At 46.8% G+C, this 26,692-nt stretch overlaps 1 protein-coding gene across 18 annotated transcripts in view; it reads right to left on the bottom strand.

Moving 5' to 3' along the window:
• Nucleotides 1–26,692, bottom strand: part of CHGB (chromogranin B) — a 109,541-nt gene that overhangs the window by 3,666 nt on the left and 79,183 nt on the right. For 6 of the 18 annotated variants that reach the window (XM_054196389.1, XM_054196390.1, XM_054196391.1 and 3 more), the window contains 3 exons: nt 2,825–2,868; nt 2,648–2,725; nt 1,416–1,509 (listed from right to left, as the gene is read on the bottom strand). In XM_054196389.1, coding sequence (XP_054052364.1) covers nt 1,416–1,509; nt 2,648–2,725; nt 2,825–2,868 — 216 coding nt within the window. Of the gene's footprint in view, nt 1–1,415; nt 1,510–2,647; nt 2,748–2,824; nt 2,869–6,898; nt 6,983–8,269; nt 8,401–8,877; nt 11,488–14,055; nt 25,227–26,692 lie in introns of those variants that run through there. The other 12 variants (XM_054196398.1, XM_054196400.1, XM_054196401.1 and 9 more) reach the window with 12 other exon arrangements.

The following is a 26,692-nucleotide window of genomic DNA, read 5'->3' as shown; positions in this document are numbered from 1 at the left end:
GTTCTTTGAATGTCAGGCCTTATCCACCACATATGCTTACTCACAAAAAAAGCAACCATCTCTTTCAGGCTACTCAAAAATATCTGGGGCTTTTAGCAAATTTTAAAAATTCTAAATTGACAAAAAAAAAGAAAGAAATCAGTTACTTTGCAATAGCTATGTTTAATCAAATCATGCGCCTTCCGCTATTTCCAAAATGCTAAATGAAAGTCTGACTCTGACCACAATGGTAACAGTATATTTCTATGAAGATATCTCTGCTTCACTTACGTCTGTGTAACATCATAAATAGATCACAAATCCTAAAAGCTTTCAAACAAAAGCCGCACAGATTTAAAAATAGCTCATTATTTCTGAAAAGCTGCTCATTATCTGATATTCTTGGAGGAGATCTGTCTAATGGCAAAAACATGGTCCTTACCCTCTCTTTCCAGTAAGTGTTTTTTCATTTTCCAAAAAATGGCAAATATGCAGGTTTTTTCTGAAACTAACAGTGTCATAAACAAAGCTTGATGCCTGATGGCATTCAGCATCTCCTAGAATTTTGGGGCCAAGTTAGATACAAATACATATATGCCCAAACCCATCCTTTTCTGATGACTGTGTTAGGGCCACGCATTATTCCCTCTATAAACAAGCAGGAGACAGATGGGTTTCATTATTGTTCTCACTGGCAGGTAAGTTCAAGAGCCTTTTTATTGTTCTGTAATCAAATAAATATAACTGGGCAGAAAAGCAAGATGTGCCTTCTGCAGTTTGGCACAGCATCAAACTTAACCACCCGTCACTGCAGGCAGTAATCAAGCATGCAAACAGGTTTACACCTCAACATCGAGGCAGCGAAGCACCGTGCTGTAGGAATGAGCTCATCCGAAATGAGCACTCCCGCAGGGAGCTTTCAGCACACGTCTCCAGACCTCTGGAATCAGTACCACAAACTTCATCGTTTCTGGGCTGAGCAAAAGACTCCCTCTCCCAAGCTGGGCATGGATTCAGTTGCCACCAAGCACAGGAGGCTTGTTGATTTAAGTGGTGTGGGAATGCTTTAAGATTTGAAGCCAGTTCCTGCCCTCTGGGATGCATTCAGCATGTGGTCCAAACCTGGTCACGTTTGTGGACGTCCAAACCTGGTCACATTTGTGGACCTCTCAGGCTACCTAAAGAGCTTGTCTAGTTCTCTCAGTCTCTCCAGGTGGCTTAAGTAGAGCCAAAAATCATGTTAGCCAAAAATCCCTGACAGTCAGCAGGTCAGGCTCTTTGAGCAAGGCAGACTAAACAGAAGGAAACTGGAATTTTGACACTGAAATTTGGAGGCACCGGGTTCACATGGGCTGAAATTACAGTTCACCACCTCCAACACAGGAGACAATCCATCTACAAAATTCCTTTCACGAGTCAGGTAATGTTGTACTTACTCTTCTTCAGTATTTCTTTGCATTCGGGATTAATCGGTGGTGCATTTGGCTTAGACAGAGCATTGGACAGAACCTCCACTATGCACCGTGTTACCTAGAAGAAACAAAATAGGAGAAAAAATTCTCATGGCAAAAATGGAAATCTTATTTCTGACCCAGTTAGTGAGGAAGGCTAGTTTAGGTTTAGAGTTCAGGCTAATATTTATGAGGTTTGAGTAATCCCCATCTCTACCACAACTTCCTGCGCATTTGGGCAACAAGTGCTGCTCCTCAATTCCATACCAGTAAGAGGAGGATAGTCATTAGCTCTTTTTACCTCCCCTTTTGTTTGCATAGGTAACAGGCTCCTTTCGTACATTTCTAAATATTAAAATACCCTACTCAGTACAAAGAAGAGTCAAACAACACGTGGTAACGGCACCCTATGAAAAAAAAAAAAAAACAAACCAACACATATTCAAAAAATAAGGACCATCCTGCAGGATCTGTCCAAACGATGCTGCTGCAAAGGTGTTACCAGAAGTATTGCTTGAATTGCCAATAATCCCAAAACGCCTTTATATCCTCTGTAAGTGAGATGTTCCACATTTTCTCATGTGTGTGAGCTGTAAGCCCTACCTCTTTTAGTCCTTAACATTAAGCTGAATAGTCTTCTGGAAGCAGAGGAAATTGATTGATTTAGGGAAGTCGCAACAACCTCCTCTAACCCTAACCACTACCAAAGTAGCTCCTCTGCACAAATTCACGCAAAATGAAGTGCTGAAGTTATTGGTTGTGGGGGAGCACTCAGATCGTCAGGGGTTCGAGAGTCTCAGGCTGACAATCTGGGTGGCTGGATGGGAGGAGACAATAAAACATTTATATGGCTGTTTGTTTTTCAACTGGTTTTAGTTATTACCAGGTGTTTACTAACCTAAATGATCACCCTGTCAACCTGTGGAGAGGGTCCGATGTCAGGTCACAGGTGCTGAGAGCAGCTAATGGCATTTATTTAATCGAACAGGTTAAGCATCTCTTTCCAATGCAGGAGATGTGGGGACTGCATTAGAAAGTCCATTACATAGTTAGTAACTGCAGGTATTTCACCTTTCTTCAAATCTGCCATCTCACTTTTTACACTCCAATAATATGTACATAATATTTCAGATCATTTTTCAGACAACCGTAAAACGTAGGGTTTCAAAAGTACCGCGCTGACACAGGAAGCCACCTTCCATTTTCATCAAATGTACCAAAGTGCATGCAGGTGTGTTCTGACAGCTAAAGGGACTCTGAGTTCCACATGACCGATGATCTCTTAAGAGTTTACCCTTAGGAAAAAAAAGCATTACCCTGAGAGTTTAAAGACAAAACATGGAGAGCATGTGACTGATATTTTCTGAAATTCACTTTGACATACAGCTACTCACCATTTCTTCAATATGGTCTTTTTCCACTGGAACTGTGCTGACACCTAGAAGAAAAACAAATTATTACAGACTTATTAATCCTAGCAACAAGCATCACTGACAGCAGTCCTCAATCAAATCGGTCTGATGAGACGGCTTGAGTTTTGGGTTGGCAGGTCAGTAAACCAGTACATTTTGCAGTACATCTTTTCTTATTCAGGATGGAAAAGCAATGTAAAGCTGAAGCCTAGCATGAGAGAAGAGGCATGTTGACATTTCTAGCACAAAAAGAATATACACCAAAAAATAGAAAGCAACACTTAAATTCCAAGACCGGAGCTTTACTGCAAGTCAGGTCTTCATGTAGTTGCACTTGTTTCCTGGTTTTTTACCACCAAATAAGCAAGGTCTGGTTGTACCCCAAGAACCTTTTGGCTTCTGCAAGGGGCTCTGGGTGCCCAAACACCCCCTCCCCAGTAGGAAACCATTCTTCGAGGCTTTAAAGCAACTACTGTCCCAATGCTACTGGATAAATCCTGTCTCGCTCAGACAGGAGGCGGCTCCCTGGGGTGATGGAAGAGCCAGAAGGGAAAGGAAAATTTCTGTTCACTGAGTGGTCCATTATCACCCCAAGAAATAAGCAAAAAAAACCCAAATCCCACTGGGAAACACTACTCCGGAAGGAAGCAGCACAACCTGCCTCTCTCTCTCTCTGTCCTGAGGACACGTGGAGTAATTAACACCTCCTTGCACCAGTTCTACTGGACCTGGTCCAAGGTATTTGCTTTTGGAAAGGAGCTGTTACAAATGAAACCTCCATGCTGCTTTACTTTGCCATCACTGCTGCAATATGTCTCCAGCTGGTTAATGAGCTTGGCTGCTGTGCATTATTAATAAACTGTGTCAATTCTCGTCCACCTTGAGATTTGCAGAAGTGAAGTTAAGCAAGTCTGCCAGCCACACACGAGTACGTAGAAGCAAGGTTTATTTTATCATGGCTTCACAGAGTTACACACGGTATGTAATCACGGTACACAAATGTTGAGCTCGGGGTGCAGTTCTGAAGTTCTTACACAAATCAGGATAGTCTTAAATGCATCTATCACACTCTGCACTACTGCTTGGTTGGGACACTAGGAGGTCTTCTGTAACAGATTAACACCAAGCAGATTATGGAGATGAAGGGGGTCATTTCACCTTACAGCATCAGGAAAACTAACGCTGCCCTAAGGAAGTTTCCTGCGAAGCTGACAGGAGCGTGTAGCCTTGCGCTATTGAAAGCGGCATAACATTTCTTCTTTCCATGTCTGCAGAGGAAGCAGACATCCCCTTGAGCACTGACTCCGTGTATAATAACTGAACACAATGTAATAATAACTCTCTTGATATTTCTACTGTCCTCTATTTTTGCTCCCCCAAACACATATGTAGCAATGTGCTTCTCCCTCCAGCCCCCGTCTCTTCTCTGCGTATACAACTGCGATCAGAGAAGGGAACCCACACGAGGATAGCACAGAAGGGATTCCCCTAAAATAGCACTACATCCCTACCCCACCACTTCCCCAGAACGCCAGGTGGTGTGTGTGGGAGATGGTGCTACACAGAGCCAACCCTCTCCCCCATCTTTTGCGTTCAGTGCTGACTGAAGCAGGCTTTGGGTTACTTTATTTACTAACCTACTATGCAAATAACTACCACACTGCACAGTGCTGACGCCGCTGCAGTCTAACCTGCCTGCCTCCCCCATCTGAGCACGGAGGATAAGGATGTACATACATGCGGGGGCAGGAAACTGGCAGCAAAGTCCCTTCTAGCAAAAAAAGCGTTATCCACTAAAAGGACATTCTCCTGATCCCACAGGGGTTGGAGACGCTGCTCTTACGGCACGAGCTGCTCACAGGCACCACTTACATGTCAGCAGAGGGGATGACCCGCTTCATTGCCTCTTCTAGACGAGGCTCCTCTGGTCCTGCAGCCCACAAGAAATCATGGCACACACAAGGGCAAACATCTGATTTTGTCCGATCAGTGATGCTGCCACAGCACATCTCCTGCGAGTTATGCCCAGTTGATGTGATAAAGCACAGAACGGACAAACTTCTGAATGTCTTTTGCTATTAGAAATGCCAATTATGGGCTGCCTCTCGAGCGCTATGTCAGTGGTTCAGGAATATAACGTCAGGTTGTACTCACTGCCTTTGCCCTCTCATTCCAAAGCTCCCACTTCTCCAAGGAGATTTACAGATAGATAATAACCATTAAGCAAGTGCTTGGTTAATGATGAAAGCTGACATGCACAAAGAGGAAGCATTAGGCTATCATAACAATGTCAGAAGCAGCAAACGGTACCGGACATACATCCTATTATCCTGCCTGGAGGAACAAAATGAGTATCCAATCCATCCTAGAGGCTGAAATAAAATATTGAGGCAGCTGCTCTGCCAGAGCCAAGAGAGGAAGCCCGTGGGGAGCCAGCATGCCCCACTTTACACCGCTGCTGGCAGCGCTAGCCCGTGCCAGCTGGCAAGAGCTCCCTCGGGGCCACCTGCCAGCTGGAGATGGCTTGCCAACACCTCTGCCTTCCTCTCCACATGTGCTCAGGTGGGGTGAAGCCATCGTCCTGGCACTGCCGACAGCGGGACACCCACCCACCAGGCTTGTGAGGACATGGCAGACAGTACAATGGCAGCATTTCACAGCAGAAACAAAGTCAGAGCACACACCCAGATGGAAACCCTTCCCCTGCCCATGCAGGAAAACCTGAGCACATACTGACAAAGTAAAGCAAAGCCCTGGGTCTGCTTTTCCCTCCTGAACCAAATCTGCCCAGGCAGTTACGACCAGATTATATGATTTTGCAGAAGTGCTGAGAGCTGATAAAAATCACAAAAAAGGATAGGAAATGCAGGACAAATTCAGGTGGTTTTTGCTTGCATCTCCAAGATTGGGACAGGTCTTTTGGTAGGTCCCTGATGAAATCCCCACATAGCTTTGTTTCATTAATGCCAATGACTCGGTGCAGTGCCATCGCTCACCAAAATGCCAGCAAAACCCCTTCCTAGGGAAGATCACGGAAACTTTGGCATATTGATTTGCAGAAGGAGCACTAGAAAGTTCTTGAAGTTAATGTTTCACTGATTCCCAGCCCCAAACAAACTCCTTAGTTCGTTCATTCTGGCTGACCTTTGAAAGCAAGAGAGCGAAAAAGGATGTAAAGAGGTACCTGACCTGTTTGATGGCAGAAATAGGAAAAAATAAGAAATTCCCCATGGGGTTTGTGGAATAAGTCTGCTGAACTTCTTTGGGTTGGGGTCTCTCCCCCCATCTCCCACCCTCCCCTTTGATTACAACAAAGGCGCCTGAAGGTTGTCAAATTCATGACAGAGTTTCTGTACAAGTCCCGGAAGCGTTTCCATGTGGAGAGCTCTAATACACCTAAAGCCGAATTACTCAACCCAGAATGACACTGATTCTTTCAAGAAATGATGTGGTATGCATAAAAAGCTATAAAGCCAAGCTATCACCTCACCCTATTGAATTTAATCTTCATTTCACAGTGTGGTTTTAATCTACAATGCCGCATGCCAAAAAAAATTTCTGTTAATTAAAGCTGCGGATCTGCTACTTTACAACCACCCCCCTGTATCAAAAACTAGCTGGGAAAAACCGAGCAGCCCCGCTGGAATGAAATGACATCGAGAACTCTTTGGGGAAAGAAACTGCACTGGGGGGAGGGGGGGAGAAAAACAGATTAAAAGCAGCCCCTGCACGGCGTGAGGGCACAACTCCCGGCTATATTTCACGCACTACCCACACACACACACGCACCCGGCGACCCGGGGGTGACGCAGGGCAGGCCGGGCATGACGTCATACACCCACCGATGGCGTCACCGCACCGATCTTCAGAGGCGAACCCCTCCATCCTCCTCCCTCCCACCAAGCACCCCTCGCCCGGTGGGGCTTTTTACTCGCCGCTCCCTCTCGGCGAAGGCGGGCTCCGCCGGACCTGCCGCTGCTGGCTGGGGGGCTGTCACCGGCCGCCGCCGCCCCTCCTCCCTCCCCCGGGGGGGTCCGCGCCCTGGCTCCCCCTCACCTGCCAGGGCGGCGGCCCCCAGGAGGCCGAGCAGCGCCAGCGGCCCCATGCTCCGCTCCTCGGCTGGGCTGGGCTCGGCGCGGCTCGGCGGCTGGCCGCTATTTAAAGGGGGGAGCGGGGGCGGAGGAGACGGGCGGGGGGGCCCCGCCGGGAGCCTGCGTCACTCCGAGCCCCCGGGGGCGGTGCCGCCACCGCCCCCCCCCCCCCCCCCCCGGTCCTCACCCCCGCAGCGCCGCCGTCCGCAGCATCCCCCTTTCCCCCCAGCATCCCCCTTTCCCCCCAGCATCCCCCGTTCCCCCCATCCCGCCGCCCCGCATCCCCATTCCCATCCCGCTGCCCCCCGCTTCCCCCTCCCTACCCTCCCATCCCGGCCCCTCGCCGGGGAAGTCTCTCCCAGGCTGGGAAAGCCGAGCTCATTTTCCCTTCCTTGGCAACTACCCCATCTCCTCCTCTGCCTCCCCTCCCGCCTATTATTCCCCATCCTCCGTTATTTTCCCCCAGAAAAGGGGAAAAGCGGGGTTTCCCTGCCCCCTCCTCCCTCTTGGAGGGTGCGGTATCATCCTTAGGTCTTTCCCACAGTCAGAGGACGCTGAGCCTCTCCCTACAGGGAGGAGGTGCGGTAAGCCATCCCTCTGGAACAGCTTTCACAAGAAATCACCTCTGCATTTCCACATCCATTTCTCATCAAAGCCTTTTCAGGTGCTGCAGCAGCCTTTTTCTCCTGCAAGGTTTCTCTCCCTTCCACTCACATCATTGCCCAGCAAACCCAGAACCAGAGAACAACTGGAAAGGGATCCCCGTACTTATGTCATCTGGTGAGTGAATGACACGCAGCGTTCCTCAAGAGTTTTACCAGGGAAATCACTGCTCTTAGCATCCATCTCCACAGGCAAACCTCTTATTTACTGTGATGATGCTCTGGAGAGCCACAGCAAACCTACAGACATCATGTTTTACATAATTTTCTTAAACAGCCCCCACTGCCCCGATTAGTCCCTCATGGACTGGAAAGTACAAATGACAAGCTATGATGAGCTCTCGGCAGAGCAAGTCTGAACGCTCCCCCCAGCTCCTGTCAGAGCCAGGCAAAGACATTGTAAAACCAGGGCTTGTTTTGCTTTTCCTTTCATTAACTCTTAGAGGGCCATCTCCAAATTATTACTGTATTTTTCAGTTGGTCTTTTTTGTTTGTTCTCAGGGCTAAACAGGTGGCCCTTTAATTGCCAGTGTTTCTGGAGGACAATGGATCTATATATCAAAATGGCAGTTATCTCTATTATCGTTCTGTGTACTGATTATCACATTGTGTATTAACAATGCCAGGCTGCTATAAATGTATAAAACAGGACACAACACTCTGGTAAAACTCACATGCAGCGTCATCTGTGCGTAATGGAAGCCGGGAACTTCATCTCCATTTGAAGCTTATTTCAGGAAGATGACCTTCAACTCCAGGAGGCAAAGCCAGAGACCTCGATCACTTTGTGTTCAGATTACAGTTTCTGCAAAATAACAGAACCCCAGCCACCATGAAAATCAACACTGCAACATCTCTGCTTCCTCCCGCGTGCCGTTCCCATACCGCCTATATAAGCCCTGTCTCCACAGGCAGATGCTTCTTTGGAAATCACCAGCCTTGACTGCAGGAAGTCAAGAGCCCGATTCAGAAGACTGAAGAATTTCACTGGCTCCAAAGGCCCCCATGTCCTCCCCTGCCTGTGTGAGGATTCAGCCCAGCCTCAACCTCCTCAGCTGCTCATGAGAAAGAATTTTAGGTGAAACATTTGCCATTTAAGCATTCTCTGCTTCCCAGGCATATAAATAGCACTCTCTGGTTATCCTTGTGTAGCTGCTCTACTCCAGCATTTACTTGGCTGTACTTATCTTGGACATGACGGTCAATAGAGGTAAGTGGTACAAAGATGCTGAATAAAAATAGGCAGCTATTTTAGCACCTATGAGGTATTCATGCTAAGTACCTGTATCACACAAGTCCTATTGACAGTTGGTACAACAACCACTCCAGAAGCCTTCTTGCTGCAGAAGAGGCAGTCCCCTACCCCTGTCTCACATGTCTTCTCATCCGTCCCTTGCAGCGCAGCAGCAATCACTGGGGCTTCACAGCTGCTTTCTCTGTGCCGGTTGGTTTATTTCTATTTGACTTGTAGGATTTCTCTGAAACGCTCCCTCATCTCAGCATTGTGTGGGCTGATCCCAAAGAATCAAGAAGTCCTGTATTGCCATTGATATGAGAAAGTGTTAAAGCACTGCTGGGGCATGTTTTGCCACCAGTTACGTAAGGGTCTGCATGGGAGCAGATATTAATGCCTTCAGTTTTGAGCAGAATTGGAAGTAACAAATATTTGCAAGTTCTGCAGGAGGTCACCCAAGAGGTCCATGACAGGAGCAGCGACCAAACTGGAATGGGATATATCTAATTCCATCTTCTGCACCTAAGGGTAGGATTTCAAAAGATGATCCCGCAGACTTTCCTGCCAGCGCTGGAAAACCAAGCAGAGAGAATCCAAGTACTTTGCCTGCAGTTAATTAAGTCAGCCTGTATTTTCAAAACAATGTCACTTCACATGGACTTTTACAGCCATGTATCTGCTGGCATGAGCTTCCCCTCAGATTAGGAAAAAGATGTGACTGCATTATGCAGTAATTAAGGATTACAGCAGGCGGTGGCATATTTCACTCGATCAGTTGTGAGTGGCACACCCCAAGCTCCCTTCTCAGATGTGTCAGAACTTTGACTGCAGTGATATACACGCCTCATAATGTTGTGACAATCTATCGCTCTATGAATAAACAGTATTCATCCAGCTGGATTCTCTCAAACGCTTTTAAAAAAATACACATTTGGCTCATCCTAGAAGCTAGAACTTCAAAGGATGACAAGTGAGTTTCCGTGTCTGAACTCCTTTTAAATTGAGAGGAGACTGCTCAGGGAACATGAGGGTTGCTCTCCTCTAATTAGATGTGCTAGTGGGATTATCTTTATTCTTGGATGCCAATTAGTTTTCATGGAATGAAAATCCTGCAGCCTATTTCACGAACAAACTCATCTCTCTCATTCAGAAGATGCTAAAGGGATGGATCTGGAGAAAAACACCAACCAAACCTCTAAAGCCAGCACCTCAAGGGACATCATCTACCTAACTTCACTAACGCCAGCAAAAATCCTTTCAGAGGTCTACACATATGCAATGCTGGTTGCAACATAATGGATAATGGAGTTGCACAGGTGCCTAGGCTTTGCTACTGTTATACATTACCGTATATATATTTATCCATAGTTTACTAAAAGCAACTGTTACGGTGGCTTAGAGACGGTGCAACATGCCCCAAGAATTCAATTATCATCTTAGTAGCTCTACAGTGAGGCAGGATCAGGTGCCCAGCTCATCTCTTTGTTTGCATGGTGACAGACTTCAGAGGAGTTAAAATCCATTAGACACATCCACTGGAGAGGGAACAGGCCAGTGCTCAGCTGGATCTCATCTGTGCTGCATCCAGACAGGGGGCCTGGCAAAGCAGGGGGGACAACGCTTCAGGGGTGCATATGCCTGTATACACTCCAAAAATCTTTGCATGCCTCCAGCCAAAGCCTCTGTGAGAGGCGGCAGCCAGGACCACACTCTCAGACCTCCTCCTTCTTATTGAGCAAAGACTATCTATCCTGTAGCAGGCACCCGCAGTGATGCTGATGAATGGAGCTTGCTTGTCGAGCTACGGGAAGATCTGACAAACAACAGGGACGGAGGTATCAGGAACAGTGTCTGCTTGAGCTTAGTCCATGGGAGATGAAATGATACTGCTATTAGATACAGCAAAACACTTCTAAGCACACCCTGCAGCAGCCTGTGCTTGTGTGGATCAGGCTGGTACGGTCTGTAACTCCTAATGGGTGTCAGTCCACACATTTCTGTTTAGCCTCTCTGTCATGTGAAACTCAATAGTGATAAAAAAATGCACCCTCATAGCAAAACTGAGTGCACAGGATGCAAATCACCCAAATGCCCTGAGATATAAAACCACCTAATTCTGTATTTACACAATAACCAGCTTCCAATTTAAATCTAAAATCCACATTTTTTGCCTCCACTGAAATATTTTTGTGACATTTTTCCCCTGAAAGTTAAACACACCTGTGGCCTTAGCACATGGTATCAACGAACCAACCAGCAAACTGAGCTCCAGTTGAGAGACAGAGGAGCTGTGAAGAGACTCTGTGTGGTACAGATGTGCCATTTCTGTAGCGCAGGCAACTATCTTTTTTTCCTTTCTATATTTATATAGGACCTCACACAGTGGGGTTTTGTTCACGCCACGTGCTTTTAGGCAGTACAGAAATAACTACTAGAAACAGACTGCTAGCCTTTAGTCTCAAAGACATTCTTCAACAAAAACCTAAAGAATCTACAGGATATTTCAGCTCCATAACTAAGAGAACCTTAAAAATTCAGATCAACTCTTCTTGAATTGTCTTTCTTGGTCTTCTTTCGAAAAAAAGAAGATTTTGCTCACTTGTAAACCTCTTCTCTTCCATGCAGGATCCTTCTAGCTCCAGCTCTTCAGTGATGTATCTATACCACAGAAATAAGGTCAAATGTCATATGGCCAAACTGAAAAGAGGTTTAAAATATGCCTATAAGACATGTCATAATTGTTAAAGGATATTAAAAATATATGCACAGACTCCTCTATGGTCTTCTGAAAAAAGCCCTGTGCCAGCTGATACAAATCATCAGGGCCTCTGGATACACTCATAGGCTACAGAAGATGTAAAGATATCACCAGAATGAAAAAAAAACAAAAACAAACAAACAACAAAAAAAATCCAAACAAGCCAAACCCAAAAGTGAGAGTGGGAAGGTCAAGTCTAAACACAACCATTTTCCCGACATCCCAGTTTTCCCACATGAATATCTTCACATATGCCGCTCACACACACCTATCTCCCTCCCCAGTCATTCCTCTCTCGGGGTTTGTCAGCCCAGATGGGAGGAAACTAGATTACGCTGCAACTCAAAAATAAATACATAAATAAAAAGCAGACTTTGGGGGCCTATGGAACAAAGGACAATTTTTCCATACTGCAATGTCAGTGTGATTTCCACTAAAAAGCGGTGCCACTTCCTACGTCCTTCCCTAACAGCAACTCGCCAACCGTGCTTGCTGCAGGCAGTAAATGCAACTTAGCTCTTGCAATTAGACTGGTATGGCACCCATGGGAAAGATGACATTGATGTGAAACAACATGCACGTTTCCTGCCCTCCTACCAGAGAAATTCGGAATTTGTTAATGCCATTGCGCCGCTGGGATTTTTAGTGACAAGTCTCTTCATATTATCCATGCTGCCACTTCTCACCTTGGTATAAACTCCTGATTTGCTGTCAGAAAATGATGTGCTGGGAGTCCCAGACAAAATCTGTCACTCCAGATGAACCCATCATCCAGGTAAAATGCAGCTTTTGATCCATGGGAGCCTTTACACGACTACTCATGGCTTTATGAATTTGGCTATGACTAAATCCTCACTGTAATGAAATTGCCTTGCTGACAACAGGAGCAACCTCCACAGCCCCAGGTGCCTCCTCCCCTACAAGGGGGGCAGTAACAGCCCCCCAACACTCTCCTCATGAGTCCTGGACAACGAGCAGCCCCCAAAAGCTGCGTGTCTCCCTGGCATGGCTTTCACACGCTTGGCTTTCAGATGCTCGGCATCGCTGCAGGACCAGAGCTCCCAGGTAGCTGATGCCCAGAAGGAAGCCTGAGAGCTGTGGGGCATCTCAGTATGCAGCCTGGGCCGGGTGGAGCTGCGCATCTAGCTCCACCCCCCCCTCACTTCGCCCCCAAATATCCACAAAACAACCCCTGCCCAACCCTCCCCAACATTTTTTTTAAAGTATGCAATTAGCCACACTGGTAACCTCACTGGTGAAGAAGTTTGGGGCTTGTGCAGTAGACCATAAAACAGGATGGAAATTTCTTTCAGCAAGCAAAATGCTGACTTAAGCCCTCATATTCTGAGTGCTGCTTGTCATTAAGCAAAAATTACTTTTACAGTTGCCTTTGCACTGCAAATAATTTCATTTAGGCAATGAAATGGCCCCATTGAGTGTTTCTGCCTGCATTTTGTCAGCTGTGTATGTTCCGTTTAATATTTACAGACTGGGGCACTAGTCTGGCTTACTTAGTAATTCATTTCTTTAAATATTTATAGCACTTTGACTCTCAGCAAGGGTTCTGTTTGGTAAGAACAATATTGTTCTATGGTTGATAGTGTCATGGAAATTTCAGAGGCAAATTTCAATTTTGTAAGATAAAAATATATAGATTTCTGCAACAGACCATAACGATTTCAAAGGAAACTTTTTATTGCTGAATGACCTATGTACTGAAAAAAAAATTCCCATTATGCCCTTGCACATAATTGCAGACACAGTGCTGAGAGATCTATTTCATGACACTGGTACTCATACAGCAAAAGGAATAGCCAAAGGAACTTGCAATCATCTCTTTTCAATTGCCACTGTCACTAAAAACAGAAACCCAGCTGTAAAAAGACCCTATGAAAGAGTGAGCAAAACCTGCAAAATGCAAGAGGAGTTTTTGTTAAGATCTTTCCCTGCTAGAAAATCCTTTTTTTTCTTTTGCATACCTTGATTTTAAGACTTTTAGGCTCTCTGTGTGAGATCCTGTGTGCTTATAAAAAAGGCTTAAGAGGCTTAAGTTTAAAGGCAGCCTTGGGAACTGAAAATACCTGGCAGATAGCTACTCCATCAGTGTAAATTTGCCTAGTTCCATCAGCTGCAGAGACTACATTCAAATGATACCAGCTGAGAACTGGGACCAGAGAGCACATCCCTGGCCTGTCATTTTAGGCTTTGCTGTAGAAGCGTGAGTTTTCAGGCATTCCCTCCTGGGTAAGACGATAACTACCTATATTTGTGATGCAGGGACAATTTTCCAGAGGTAAATGATAGTTATAATTCCTCTGCAAAATGCCATATGGACAAGGCAGGGATTGTCAGGGAGGTTTCCTTGCTCACACACAGCCCCAGTTCACTGGACACCACCATCCTTTGCGCCTGAGTTTTTTCCAGTCTTATCTCACGCATTATGACTCCAGGGATCTCAGATAACTCACCCCGACCGCGAGGCAGGGGAACCACGTTTCAGCGCTGACCTGATGTTTTGGAAAACACCCTCCCTGCCACTGCAGCACACCAGCCAGGAGAGCAACCCGCACTGGCTCTGGAAAAGCAAAGCAGCCACCGTAATACATAAAGTCAGTAGGAATAAGCAGCTGGGAGTGAGAACGATCAGCGGGGAAAAGCCCAACAGAGAGCAACTCTGCAAGCCAAGCGGCAGTAACCACTTCTTGCAGGAGGAGTGCCCAGAGTTTGGCTCTCCAAAAGCGAAAGCTTTCAAATGCAACATACACCTTCCCTCCATTCCTACGAAAACCAAGAATCCACCCTCTCAAGGATAATCAGAAACTTTTAAGAGCAGAAGAGCTATTCTGCAAGAGGCAGAATTAATGACACATGAATCCAATGATTTTGAACATCTCCCCTTTCTCCCCAGGGATCCCAGCTTGCTACTGCATCCCAGCTCGGCCACCCACATACTCCCGTGCCCTGTTCCCACCTCCCTCCCTCTTGTCCCAACTATTTTGGTTGAGCACGGTGCAGTCTGGAGCCGTGCAAGTGCTGAGCAGCTCGCAGGACAAGTGCTGAGTGACCAGCTGGCAGGATGGACAGGAGCTGGCTTGTCCTTCTGTCAGGGAGGCATTAATTTGGGTCTCTTCTCTCCGTCCATTTGCCAGTAACATTAATTTAGGTCCTTCAAACATGGATGGTCACAAACCTTCTGGCTTTATCTCCACTGCACAAACAAGCTGGGCGGCTCTGGCATACCACGGCTCCAAGAGTGGATGCTGCACGTGGATCCCATGGCCCAACGCCAGGGCCACTGCTCTGTCCCTTCTCCAATGATCTCTCCCAAGTCAGGGAGAGGAGCACGGTCTGGCACAAGCTCATCTCCACGCTGCCTGCCACTCGCTTGCCATCCCATCCATCTAGTTGATTGCAATAAGAGGTTTTTGACTTTGTGATTGTCAGAGAGCAGATATTGGGTTTCCATTGTGCTTCTTGGAGAAGCACCAATTGTCAAGGAGCGGCGGCAGTCACTTACTGCAAGTGGCGGAGGTTCACTGCAGCTGGCAGCCTACAGGCAGGATGAGGCAGAAAGCAATGGGCATCTTTGCTGACGTTCGAAATCCCATCACACATGCCTGCCTCTGCAGCTTTCCAGCCAAAAACCTTTGCAATGTGCTGCAGGCCCCAGGCCAGGGACGTAGAGCCAGCACAGAACCTGCCAAGGAATATAGAAAAAAGCTCTTTCAAGATTAAATGTCCTCACAAGGTGGAATCCAGCAGACACCAAGAGCCGTGACCTGTTATCCAGGGGTACTAATGTGGGAACCTGCCACCGCTTCCCTCACCAGACCTTGCAAAGGTGGCCTTGACCAGCTGGGAGCCGGGCTCCCATGGGAAGGGCGTGGTGCAGCCGCTCACCAACTGGTGAAGGTCACACTGAACACGTGTTGCAGGGCATAGCATCGACCTCCCCTACGCCCACCTCAGTATATTTAATCACAGAATCATCCTGTTTCCCTGGCAGGAGGTGTTGATTTTAGCACCCATTTAGCAGCATTCCTGGCTCATTTACTGCATCTTACCCAGAAATGCCGTCATTGCAGTTATCACTGGATAGTGTTACCTACCCTGAGGTTGACTGACATTTCCCATTACAAGAACCTACCTTCTAACGCGAGTGAAACTTTGTTCAGCTTGAACTGAGGTGAGATTTTCCATGCCAGATGTTCTTTCATTACAAGACTTTCCCTCTTAATTCACAGCACCTGCAAACTAATAGGCCATTGCAAAGGCAATTTAAATAAAGGTTTGACCTTTCAGCCATGAGTTTTCTGGCTTTGGTTACCTCCAGCTACTGTCTTAATCACATCTTATTACTTCATGCTCTGTGTGCTATGTACCAGTTTTTACTTTTAAGGAAGAAATGCTGGCATATGTTGTTGGCTAATAGATGTGTGGGGAAAAATAGTCATTAGGGAAAGCCTACAGAACAGGGTATTTTTAAAATGAACTTTTGTGTTGTGGGAAAACATATGCCTCACACAAAATCACCTACACTCAATAATGAAGTAGACACATTTATATAGGAGATACAGTGCCAGTTGTACACTGACTTTAGCAACCATGTGTCCCGATATACCCATGCATCCCAAAACACCTCAAACTCCTGGGGAAAGATCCTCCACTGGTGTAAACGGTCTCGGCTGGGAGCTACTTCATTGACACCTGCTGAAGATCTGCTCTGGCACCTGCCTGTCACAGGAGCTCAGCTCTCTCACTAGCTGCCTTTTGGCTCCAGGATCAGGCAGGTCGTTGGCATGAATCAGTGCCTCCCACTAGCAGCTGTGTGGGAGGGAAAATAAAAATTCTGTTGGAGAAGGCATCAGTGAGGCCATCAATACCAAACATCCTGGAAGAGCTCCAAGACGAGGAAAGTGGGGAATGACTTAACAGCAGGAGGATTCATCAAGGATGACAAAATAGTTTGGAACGGGCATTGATGTAAGGCTCATTGTGGGAATAGAGAGGCAGCGCTTGCTGCCTTCCAGACTTAGTCCAAAGATGTGCCCCAAGGCAACCCAGGTGCTGGTGTGCACGGGCAGGGGAATTTGTGCCTGCAGCAGCATGAGTCACCCCTCTCAGACACTGAGGGACACAGGTCCAGCTCAGCTGGAAAATACCCAAGCCAAAGTGCTCACATCTCTTAACAGCCCTCAGCTGGGTTTTGGATATGAGCTTGCAGCAGGGAAACCCCTCACGCACTGGTTGTCAAGTCCTCACCTTGTCCGGTGTTCCTCCTACTTGGCAATGATGGATCAATTTTGGCCTTGCTTGTCATACCCTATGGGGCTGATATTATTCTCCATCTTTTACTCCACTTAAGCATTTCGCTTAAAGATCTTGTGGGATCTTGTATACACACAGCCCTGAAGGGTGTTGTTGGTTTTGGGTGTTGTCCTAACCCAGGCTCAGAGCGCTGCTCATCTGCTGTGAGCCAGGACACTTCCTTGAACAAGCAGAAGGAAAGGAACTCTTGGATTTGTTTTGCAGCGGAAGGCACCAAATGCCTTTCCAAAAGCAGCCTCCACATACTACCAGAGCACAAAGGGGGATGAACAGAGGTGTCATCAGGCTTGTGAGCAGCCCAAAGCTCAGGCATGGCTTCCTGGGAATGGCCCAGGGACAGCGCAGGGCACGTAGCTGCAGGGGTTCACGCCAAGAGACGGAGCGGAGGCGGGTGGTGGGAACACAGGCTGTGGAGGGGACACCTTTGCTGTTTCAGGCAGGGTCATTTCAACAAGGGAGGAAACAAATGTGACTTGCGTATGTGCAACCCTCCTAACGGGAATCAAGAATCCCTGCTCTCGCTTCTGTGCAAATTGCCAGAGCCACAGTAGCATGAGTTAGGGAAAGTTGGGAAAATTCACTCCTACAGCTCTTGAAGCAGGCAGGAAGCGGACGGCAGGAGGGCGTTGAGAGCCCCTGGGATCACCCCTCTGGGCAGCTCTGCCCTGGGATCATGCAGCCAGCCCCAGTGAGCGGCAAGCCGCACTTGGCCTAGAGCAAGGGAAAAACAACAACTCAGAGGGATGTTTCCTACTGCACAAAGGTGCCACTTACAAGCCCAGAGCGTGCACTCAGCATGAGCAACAACTGGCAGGAGAGTTTCAAGGAGACTATAACTTCAGGTGCATTTTTTTCCCAGTGGCTAAATGTTCAGTGGTTACAGCTAAGTCTGCTTTTGAAACCTGAACCAAAGCAGCCCAGCTGCCTACTGAGCTTATGGTAGTGGAGCATGTTTGGGTACAAAGTGGTCCAGCATCGCCTGGTTTCTCGCCTCCAGGCAAACAGGTTATTTCCTGCCTTAAATAATGCAGTGGAGAAAAAATACAATGATGGGGTGGGTCACAGAGGCAAACAAAGAGAATGGAGAGAAACCAACAGCAAAGTGCCTCCCAGAAGATGCTTTGCGCTTCGCCAAGTGCTGAAACCATGGAAGTGTCAAAGCTAAGTCAAGTGCAAGCCAGGCAGAGAGGAAAGCACTTCACCCCCTCAAAATGAAATGCAATTTCTCAGAGGTTATTGCACAGGCTGGGGAGAAATGTACAGAACGTGGGACATTTCTGTGAGGGTCTCGTACCACTCTTGGTAATTAAACATCCAGAAAAAACTGTTCTTTACCTGGAAGGAGCCATCATCTATCCACCCATGGATGGCCATACTTCCAGGCTACTATTTCAGTCCTTCCAAGGGCAGCTAAGCAGAGTTAGATCAAAACTAATGAGACTCTGACTGTGCTTCTGTGGCTTCTTCCAGTCACAGAAGGCAAAAAATCCCCAACACCCAAAAGGCAACAGGGCTGAAAATTCTTGAAATACTTGAAATTCAGGGAATAGGAACATGACAGGAGAAGGCTGATATTTCACATAGTAACAGATACCCAGATAGTGTAAACTCGGCAGTGTATCGGGTGTCACGGCAGCAGCAAAGCTGGGACGTGAACGTTGGGACCAGACACGTCTAAGGGCAGGATCATTTGCATGGGAGTGTTCATCCTTTCCTACATGTAGGAATAGGGCAGAGGGAGAGTCAGGTCACTTCAAAAGCATTGGGCTTTTGGAGTAAGAACATGGGTTGATTCATGTCTTTGACTTCAGAAGTGGTGAAAAATACCACAGTGCAAAGCCTTTCTATATGTAACTGCTACAACTATCTGAACTTAGATATCCTAGATATAGATTTCCTCCTATCCCAGGAGGGAATTTCAAGCTTCACAAACTTTCATTTGCTTTCTAGGAAGGTGTCCCAAGCACGTAATTTCTGGTTTTATTTGCTATCGCCATGAATCTCCTTTCCTTCATTTTGCAGCAGGTGTGGGGGCTCTTTCTGTGAAGCTCTGTAAGTGCTTTGCAGTAGTATTTCCAACCATGCAAAGAGAATCAGTTTGACCAACTATTTCCACACCACATCCCAGGATGCCAGATTATCACCCACTTAACAAGCCCTGAACTGAGAGTTATCCTCTATCCATTTCCCTTTTAGGCAATTTACCCTTCCTCAAAACTTAGCCTCTCAATCATCTACTGCACAAATCAGCGTCGACATAGGAATCAGAATCAGACTCATACTCCAAAGAAACCAAACACAGTTAAGAAAAAAAACCACTCTTCTCTAGACAAAGCCTGCGTCAAATGTACCACCTGCTCCAGAGATGTTTATTCCAAAGGGCTCTGCCTTTGCCCTTCCTTCTGTCTCAGCGCGAGACACACATCTATTTTTGGCAGGTTTATTGGCATGAGCTGAATATTGTACCTGGAAGTGAGCAGTGCACAGAAGAACTGCAGGCGCTCCTGACTGTGAGAGGCACAAACTTTTCGAAAGACTGCGTGCTTCAGTAGCACAGAGCTTACCACGTCCTCTGTGAGATGCTAGCCAAGATTCGTAGATGTGAGTCATAATCCCAATATTTCAGCTGCATCCAGCCTATTCTGCCTACACTGCTCTTTAAAATTGAACAGTTTCATGCTCTCCTCTGACGGTGTCTATCTTCACGCTCTTTCAGCAGACACCTATTCTCTATTTTGTCATTATTTGCATCTCATTTCCTAAAGGGCTGAAGAGTAATGAGTCCTCTTATCCCTTTTCTTGCTGCATCAGAAATTTCTAATAAGAAAGCTTGGATGTTACAGGCAGTGGCTATGCAGGCGCAAGAGCCTGGAGGAGCTGAAGCAGAAGCATGACCTCTCCGGAGGAACCTCGCCTCCCCTCTGGCCCCCGTGTGTAGAGAAGCAGCAGCAGGACCCCGGATTAACTTCCTTCATGGATCTGCACCTTTGAAATGAAGATTGCCTCATTTTGCCACCATTTAAAACCCTTAACAACAATTGAACAGCTATTCCCTAGAATGTTTTCTAAATCTCATTCAAAAGGCAGATAAAAAGATGGCAGCTCAGGTTTTTCTGGGCCTCAAGAGGAGCACCCTGCATGTACCCTTTTTCCTCACAGCCCCAAAGAGGGGCCCCAGGAAGATTTTTTCTCATTTGTTATGAGTGGGGAAGGCCATGGCTGGCTCTGGGGCTGATCTAGGGTCACACTAGACCCCATCAGGGTTTCTTTTCCGTCAAAACCCAGCAGGTATCTCTCAAGCATCAGTAGCAGCAGGGCTGTCCTAAAGAACAGGAACCTCAGATTTTGCTCCAAGCTTTCTTTGTGAAAATTGCATGGGTTTGGCTTTTTTTTTCCTTTCTTTTCTTTTTTTAAAATCTGAATAGGAGAGCAGGTGGCTTTAAAGCTAACCCAAAGAAGACACCAATTCATCAGCAAACCCAATACAACTGAAGGCATTCAGATGTAGTCCTCAGACTTCTCCAGCTCTCTCTTTCTGGGAGGTTATTTCCCTTAAAATGACAGTGAAAGATATGAGCTGCTGTGCAAAACCTTAACTGTGTAGAACAGCATAAATGCTGGTGAAAAATTATAAGCAACAATGTCCAATTCACACTGAAGACCTTCCTTCCTCCCTGTACATACTTAGCAATAGCTCCCCACATCTGTCAGTGTTAATGCCCTCGTAGTCATGACAGACCTGTGGTGGTTAAGCAATGAGAGCTGGCAGGGAGAGACTAGTACTGTTACTGTAATTATTGATAGCACACTCAAGAACACGTTTGTTTTTTCCAGCTGTATCTATTGCTGAAGCAGTTGGTATTACCTTTCTCCGTAATTTTTGCCTGCAGGATGCTTTTCTCTGGATTCTGACAGAGCAGCACCTGTGGATATATTTACTACTACAGAAATGATGCTGGATCCTCATCTCAATTCCTTTTTTTCCCCTAGCACCATTAACTTGAGTAGGTGGGGAAGCAGCTGAGGGTGTGCTCCAATATTTTGTGTGCCCACCAGCACGTGAACAACACCCGTGCCATAAAAGCAAGCAAGCAACACATCAAGGAGAACCACCAAGAAGCCAGATGTATCAGTTTCACAATGACTCAAGGACAGTAACCTAAACCCAGAGAGTCCCAGTATAAACCTATTTGCAAAGAGTGATTACAGTGAGTCCAAAGATCTTGGCCATAGTTTGCAGCCATCTGGGCCAGCAGGGCCTCCTCCTGCTCTGGTTAAAGTCAGCAGCCAAATTTCCATTGCCTTTGCTGGAAACACCTGCAGAGCACAGCAGCTGTGCCAATCTGCCAGGGGCAGCAAGGCAGGAACAGCAGCCCCATGAACAAGTGCAGCAGGGAGTCTGATGTGCACCAAACACAAACACCCGTGCTGGGATCTGGCCAGCATGCAAAGGGAACAGATGAGAGGTCTCATCAGCTGGACTGGCAGGGTAAAAGCTATCTCCAAACTGAAATGCTGAAGATCAAATTCTAAAACTGGTGCAAGCGGCATGGCTGTACTGGAGTAACCGCATTAGCTGGGAACCTCGATGTTGACCTTTGAGATCCCAACTGTCCTTCTTCGCCCACATGCTGTCACCTTCTGTACATCTCCTTCCTCTTGCTCTCCATGCTTCCTTGAACATGTCCACAATGGAAACTGAATGGCTTCTCCAGTCAGCGAGCATTATCACCACAGCAAACCACCCCTCCAGTGGACAAACCAGTGGGTGGAAACCATGCACATGTCTTCCTGGCAAAGGGAGTGAAAGCAGCAAAGAAGCCACTGAGCCAGGAGCCAGGAGGTTCTGTGGGGGTTTGTTTCTCTGTTGCTGGCTGACATCAGGCTCTTTGGCCTCAGAGAGATCTGTTTCATTTTAAAGGGAAAACTCCTCCAGGGATCTCATTAGCACGTTCATGAGAGACAGAAAGGAACTGGAAGTTGGTGGAGGGGTGATGGTGGGAGACGAAACAAGACAGAAGTGCTATCACGCTGTGTTTAAACTGGCAGAGGAAGGGTCCTGGGAGCACTCTGCCGTGTTGGGACAGCCTCGCTGGCCCAGGGAAGGGCTGCCTCCTTCCCCTGTCTGCAGGGTGAGTGGCTGGGATCCGGGGAGAATGTCCAGGACAGCAGCTGCCCAAAAGCTCAACCCAAGGCACCTACACAGCCACCTTTGTCAAATCCCTCCTCCTCCTCCCTGTGCTCTCACTCTCCCTAGGGTCTGTCCTCCTCCTCTCTCCCATTACTGGCTGGATGCTGTTTGTAAGCAGCAGCAGCTCTGGCCAAGTTCATGCCTCTACAACTGTCAGCAGAAGACAAGGCACCTGTGGCTATGCTTGCAGTGGTGGGAGGGACATTGGCGTTGTTACACAGCTGTCCCACTCTGCAATGCTGAGGACTGGTTTGACACAGGATCCTGGCAGCCCTACACATTTTAAGCTAATTGCTCCTTGAAAGCTGCTTCCACCTTTCTGAAGACTCCATTTCAAGAAGCGGGTGAAGTGGTCTGTGAAAGAGCAGTTTACGGGATCCAGAGCATGGGTAGATTCCCCTCTATTAGTCTGAGAAAAGCCACAAAAGCAACAAACAAAAAAACCAAAGAACCCACAAAAATAGGTGGAAAAAAAATTGAACTTAGTTAATTTGAAAAAACATACCTTAGTTATAACTGCAAATCAGCTTAAGAAATTCAAACAGACGTAAGTTAGGGCCCCTGTGCTATTGCTCACCAGAGGTGATATTCATTATTACAATGTCTTCTACATAGCATCATAAAATGCCAAATAGGACTGTGCTGCTTTCAAGTACAGCCTGTTCAAAGCACTTGGTGAGTCTTGCTTGGAACACCTGGCAAAGGAGAGAGATGTATTCATCCCCCCGTGTCTTGAAGAAATTGAAGAGAGATGTTTATCAAGGAAATGAGTAATACAAACGGTTTGGCTTTCAGCGGACTTGGAAATACATATAGCAGGTTCCAGAACAGGTTTGTAAAAAATTAATTAGCAGTGAGTGGGAAAAGGAGTGATGAGTGTTATTCTCTGTGCTGCAGTCTTGTTTAACTTAATAAAAGTGATTGAACTATAAGATCCCAGTGAAACACCTCCTAAAATTAAGTGTTTCTCCAGAAATGGAGCTGTTAATTTCACAGTAGGAATGATCGGGTATTATAAACTCTATCATGTTTCGGCTCCTAACACCAGATACCTGACAAGACTGTCAGACTCCCCTAAACTTTTAGCTTGTTTTGTTATCATTAAAAATCAATGGGATTTTGGAGCCTAATTTATCCAGCTGAGCTCTGCTCTGCTTCTGTAAGCAACTAAAATATGAAAATCTGCCATAAAATAATTAGGTTTATTCTAAATTTTAATGAAAACCTAACAATAAAAGTTTGGAGAAGACAAAGCTCTGAATTTTTCCAGAAGGTTTCTTTGACTTGCAAGCCCCCCAAGCTAGCTGTGAAACAAAGCAAAAACTGCATCAAAGCAGTGGGCCTGTCAACCCTGGTAAGGACTATCACGTAACTATCTTCTCCCACCCAAGTGTCTCTTTTAGAGCCTGATACGTCATTCCAGAAGAGAACATTTATAAGAACAACTGCAGTCACTAAAGCATAGATTTAATGACTGACAACCTGTCCCAAGTGGGATTGGAAGCTCTGTTTGCTCCTGATGACCTCTTCAAAGGGCTCCCACGTGCTGAGCTGAGGGGCCTGAACTGCAGCCTTGTGTGACAGCAGCACCCTTCCCACCAAGGCTTTGACAGAAGGAGCCCAGTCCTGCAACCCTCGTGCAGCTGTTTTCCTTGGGATTCACTCCCAGTTTCCACAAGCACGAAGCAAAGGAGAATTAGGCTTGCCAAATTCATAGCAATGCGGCAGACCCAGAGCACTTTAAATTCCCCAGGTGACAGTGACCAAAAACAACTGCTGGGAATTAGTCCTTCAGGTCACCTCTTAATGTCACAGGGCAAGTGATAGTCACCACAACTCAAGCTATGCAACCACTGCATTGGGCCAGTTCCCACTGCAGCCAGTAGTGATCTTGCCAATTAAAACCAGAGCAAGAAAGTTCTGGGTATAAACAGCAGCAGAGCTTGTTAGAAGAAGCAAACCTTTGCTGTAACCAACCAATCCCAGATGATCCCTACTGGAGACCAATGACCTCCATGGTTCAAACATCTCACAGAACATCTTCCCCCATCCATCAACACACCAGGCAAGTAATCACAAGGTCTTGTGCAGTGCCAACAAAGATAACAGAGTGTACTCAAGCAATAAGCACTGGCTTCCTCTCTGCGAAAGCTCTGGGCTTTTTTTATTTTTTACCCCATGGTAGCAGAAATCAGCAGGGACCAGTGGGTAGGAAGAGAGCTGGAGAAAGCAGCATTGCCCCTACAAAATCAATCAAGCGACCCACAGCCTTGGGCATGCTGAGATGTGAGCTCTGCTCTTCCTAGATACTCTGCATCTTACAGCAGGCAGGTACCAGGGCAGCTGGCACCAACTCTGCAGCTTCCCTACAAACACCTCTGCAGAGCCCTTACTCATGAATCTATTTCAGGTTGCTCTTAAACCAGCTCATATAGATGGGAAAAAATCCCCAGTCTGTTCAGCTGGTGCATTTGAAGTGTTAGAAACATCACTAAGGCGATGAAGCTTTTCTTTCTCTCTTTTTATCCCTCCTGTTAAAAAAAATAACTTGCTCAGAAGCTGTATTTCCTCTCTCTCTCACGCACACACACACTTTTACTGTCAAAAAAGCTCACCCGCATTGCAATCATGATCTGTGGGATCATATGTCTGTAGGTAAACACACACAGCTACCAGGCACACCCGTGGAGGCGTAGGCGTTACATTATCAGTCAAGTACAGAACAAAATCTTAAGTTTCCTCCCTAGGTCTGGGGCGTGTCATGCCAAGCTCATTCAATCAGTCTGTTACAGTCAACAGCCCTACATAGGGGCTGAATTTGGGCTGGGCCACTGTTCAACTGGGGTAGGGATGTGGGTCAATTTAATGTTTGATGTCCCAGCAACAGACACTGTATCACCCATCCTGATTAGTCAACACATCACCCCTACATGGGGACCACAGATGCGCCTTATGTGGTGCTGCCCTGCAGAGACCCAGGTGGCAAGGTCTGCTCCAGATGAATCCCTCCATGGAATATGTGGTGTTGAAAGTGGTGCTAAGAGGAACAGTGTTTCTCCAAGAAAGTCACCTTTGTTTGGTGTGACAGCAAAGCTCCAATGACAGAAACAAACCAGCACCTTGCTCATTTCTCATGTGACACCTCAGGGCTATGTTTTGCCTGTGTTTGTTTCAAGAGGAATTGCAGGATGTCATCTGAGAGTCCGGGTGTTTTCTTTCTGTCTTCCAAGACAATTTCTCCCTCATCTGGCTTTGAAAAACAAGCAGTAGTGGGGTGGTTTGGAAAGATCTTACACCCATCTCTGTTCAAGACTACCTGGGCCATTTGCAGGCAACGCAACGCGTATTTTGTTCCATCCCGGTTTGCTAGCTCTGAAATCTTCTGCGACAGACACTGTGATGCAGCCTCGTAGGTGGGATCCATTCTGTCTGGCCGTTTTTTGCAATACATTTTGTAGAAGCCATCAAGAGATTTTCTGACACTGGTATCTTCCGCACTATCATTTTCATACATCCATGAGAAAGCCGCATCGTTAGGTTCAGTGGGCTCACACAGCCCTGCTTTTGGATAACATCTCACGTTTGCTTTCTCAGAGCCTCCAGCAGAAAAGCTCGCAGGAACTGCAGAGGGTAGATCGCTCTCTCCTGCAAGCACAAGATCAATGAAACTCATTAGTCACCAGTTCGTCCCTGTGGCAAAACCTTTTTTTGTGCCCCATTACTGCAGCCTGGCAAACAGGCTCTGTGCAGGAGTGAGCTAAGTAATGCTTTAAACTTGGCTGGACTGCCAGAGGGGCTTGCTGCATAGAGTCAAACAAGATGGGCTGTATTTGGGGATCTCATAGTTGTCCCAGCCTCACCTTATTGCAGTGGTACCTACTCGGTAGTACACACCTCCTAGCTCCTCTCAGTCATACTTCCAAAGAGGTGAAAATTGGGATCCTCTGCTGCTGGAGACAACAGCTGACCCACAGGGAAGTCTAGTTTGCAGGTGAAGCAGTTCTGCCTGTTTCCTTTTTCTCTCTTCATCCCCGGGTCTAATTCTTCCCTTTTCATAGTTCTTAATTTTACTCCTACAGCACAATGTGCAGTCCTGCTCTTCAGCTTTCAGCCAGATCTAGAGCCCCCAAACCAACACTGCCATGGTGACTGCACAGAGTTTGGGAATGGGGAGACTGCAAAAGGAGACCTTGTGCTTTCCCATGAAGTCTCATTTTTGCAGCCCAGCTAAACACTCTTCCCACATCCTGCAGGCATTTTTACAGATAAGATTTATGTAAAGGCTGAGGACTCATTCTTGCCTAGCTCTTCTCCTCCCCCCTTGCTGACCCACGTCTCTGGATCACAGTCAGGGCTATGGTTCTCTTCTACTGCAATGCAATCAAGGGAGATGCTTTGTACTTGCATATAATTAATACAGGATAAGCACAGAGACTCTTGGCAGTGACATGACCAGGCCGATCAGCAAGCCACACCCAGCTTCAGGTAGGAAGAGCCTCCATAAAGAGACCTTGAATTAGGCTCTCGTACCCAGGGAGTGCCTCTAACTGCAATTTCATCTCTGAGCCCGCCACGCCAGCCCGTTT

This window comes from Rissa tridactyla, chromosome 3, assembly GCF_028500815.1.
Source record: "Rissa tridactyla isolate bRisTri1 chromosome 3, bRisTri1.patW.cur.20221130, whole genome shotgun sequence".
Classification (NCBI taxonomy): domain Eukaryota; kingdom Metazoa; phylum Chordata; class Aves; order Charadriiformes; family Laridae; genus Rissa; species Rissa tridactyla.
This window is presented reverse-complemented; position numbering and strand designations above follow the sequence as displayed.